General features: G+C 30.4%; 1 protein-coding gene across 1 annotated transcript in view; it reads right to left on the bottom strand.

Moving 5' to 3' along the window:
* Positions 1-265: 265 nt before the first annotated feature.
* Smp_034850 (twik family of potassium channels-related) overlaps positions 266-2,994 on the bottom strand; it is a gene marked incomplete at both ends in the record, with an annotated part of 9,015 nt that continues 6,286 nt past the window's right edge. Inside the window, 2 exons of the mRNA XM_018793413.1 lie at positions 266-649; positions 1,563-1,780. Coding sequence (XP_018647928.1) covers positions 266-649; positions 1,563-1,780 — 602 coding nt within the window. The remainder of the gene's footprint in view (positions 650-1,562; positions 1,781-2,994) is intronic.

Genomic DNA, 2,994 nt, shown 5'->3' with positions numbered 1-2,994 from the left:
GCATTACAATTTTCTTTAAATAAATTTCTTCTACAAAATAAACAGGTAAAATGAGTATTAACTGCACTTTTTCGATATAATAACATACTAAAGGTAAGCAACATGATTTTGTTCACATTTACAGGCAACAAATAGGAATCAAAGAAAATACGTTTAATCGGTAGTGGTTTTATAATTCAGTCTATCCTCAGATCTCATCTCTCTGTTGATGAAATGATTGTTTAGTTGCTTCATTTTTATTACTTTATAATCAATGTTCAATGTGTTAATTTTGTTTTAAATGTGTCACATTTGTTCTATTTTTCATAAGTTTCGCAGCATGAATAGAACTTTGTTCAGAATTCATAAGATTTTCTTCAGTTGATTCGATAGTATGACCGCATAAAACATGTTCAAATGCCTCAGTTAAACGTCCAAATACAATACCAGTGATTGCTAGACCAATAATTATGTAAATAATCGAGAAAACTGCTAAAAATACATCAGTTTCTGGTACTAAATCTCCAAATCCAACAGTTGATAATGAAATAAATGCGAAATAAATTAAATCTAAAATACTCCATTCTAATTCCTTTTGTCCAGCTATATAAGAATATATCCCAGCTCCAAATGCTAAATAGATTACGAATGTTGAAATGCAGGGAAGTACCTAAGTTAAAAAGTAAAGGTAAATCAATAGTTAAACAGTTTACAAGAATATATATATATATATATATATATATATATATACATATACATATATATATATATATATACATATATATATATATTAAAAAAAGAGAAAAAACGTTACTATGATACTTGGATATCTATTCTTTAGATAATTGAAGCAATTTTTTTCAAAGATTATTTACTAAACAGTTGTTCTTATGATAACTTGACACCTAGTCTTGATTGGTGACCTTCGTAGTTAGTTTTATCGTCAAAACATCTTAGTTATGTAACTACTGAAATTAATAAATTTTGTTACATTGTAATCTAATAGAATCAATCGTAGAAGAAGAAAAATATATTTATGAGTAAACGTCTTACCTTACTCTCGTTTAATTGAAAGTTATGGCCAGTCATATGATCGCATGTAAATCGAAATGTAAGATTGCATGAATATCAGGTTTCAATATTTATTTAACTTAGTAGAACCTAAATAAACTTGGAGTACGTTTTCATATAGTCAGGACTACGTGTTTAACGTGATAGTGAAATCAGGATCACAGTTCAGTTCTCACATAATCTCTGGAGTTATGTCGAGCGGTACTAGATAAAGGGATTGGGGCTAGATGCTTCTGACACAATATTTGAGTTTATCAGCAGTTGCGTTAACTTAAGCTGTTATTCCAGTAATAGTTCAACTTTTGTAGGGATCATGTTGATGATCAACTTCGTCACCACTGGACATTCTTTCACTTAATTCTGCACATAGATGACATTTTTATCTAGGCTTCAGTTATTCTAAAAAATAAATCTTTATCAGAATATTTATTGTAGGGACTAATGAAGAGTAAAATTAACAATCAAAAATTTAACATATTAAAACGTTTTGCAATCATAATCTCTACACTTACTCGAAAGTCGAAAGTTGCATCAATTCTATGATAGGCTTCTCTTAATCCAACTGGAACTCCAGAAGGATCAAGTGTCATATAATAAATTGCTTTAGTCAGTCTGATAATAACATCTGATATTCGACTTATTAGTAAACTGCACAATGGTATGGCAATCATACCATAAAGAATAGTTAGTAGTTTACCAGCAACAGTGGATGGAAACACATTACCATAACCTAAGTTAAACAATAATGAAAGCAAGTGATCAGTGTGAGAGCATAAATAATCCATTAAATAGAAAATAAGAACAAAATTTCATCATCTTTTTTTACTAAGTAAGAAGAAAACCATACTAATAAGTGATCTGATTGTTGTTACTAATCATTTACTCAATTCTTCGCATTGACTACAATCGATCAATTATGTGGACTGCACAAATTAACTTTGTCAAACAGTTTGTTAGATATTGGATTATGATTGAAATGGATTCATACACACCATTTGAAAATATTGTCCTTTAATAAATAATACTGCATACCTTGGTTATTAGTGCCAATAAACACTACAATTATAACCAATAGACTTATATCATCTGATTTAAATGATTTAACACTGAAATAGATTCATCTTAACATAATAAACAGAATATCAAGTCAATTAGACCATTAGATACATTGCAACTTGATCAATAAAATCTGAACAGCATTAAAAAATTGAAAAACATGATATTAGTAGCACGAATAGCTTAGCGGTAAACTCGCAGACTGTACGGTTGAGTGACAACAATTCTAGTCCCTCAGTGAGCATAAACTGTCTCAAGATTACAGTGATTTCTTGATGACCAGCACCAATTAGCATGAAACTTAGGTTCAAGATTTCCTGTCAACTATCTTTAACCAAGTAACATAAATCCAAGGATACCAACAACAATCATATACAATTCTAATTATACACCGTTGATGCTACTTGTCCTACAGTTAATAAACTAGCCTCATATAATATATGTTTGGAGATGTAGTAAAAGGGAACTACATGCTACTATTATTATTACCTTCATTTAGTATTGTTTGTTTGAATCTTCCCATTGATGTTTAGGACTGCAGCTGGTCGGTCTCTAATTGGCATATGTGAATCCTGTATGGATTGTCTTGATATAGCCTTAATTCACAAGCATTGTGAGGCTATATCGAGGCAATACGCACAGTATGCACATATGCCAATTAGAGACTGATCAATTGCATTCCTAAACGTCAATGGGAAGATTCAAACCAACAATATTAAGTGAAGGTAAAATTACTCGTAGTGCGCAGTCACGTGACGATAAAAGAATACAGTGGTAATTCTCTTTGAGGTTATGATAACGTGGAAAAATACCGATATTCTTTACCATTGGACAATACCTGTATTATTATTGTTACAAACAAGGGTAGCTGATTTTGAAATGTCAAAA

Source organism: Schistosoma mansoni, chromosome 1, assembly GCF_000237925.1.
Source record: "Schistosoma mansoni strain Puerto Rico chromosome 1, complete genome".
Classification (NCBI taxonomy): domain Eukaryota; kingdom Metazoa; phylum Platyhelminthes; class Trematoda; order Strigeidida; family Schistosomatidae; genus Schistosoma; species Schistosoma mansoni.
Note: the sequence above shows the minus strand (reverse complement) of the source record. Positions and strands in the feature narration are given on the sequence as shown.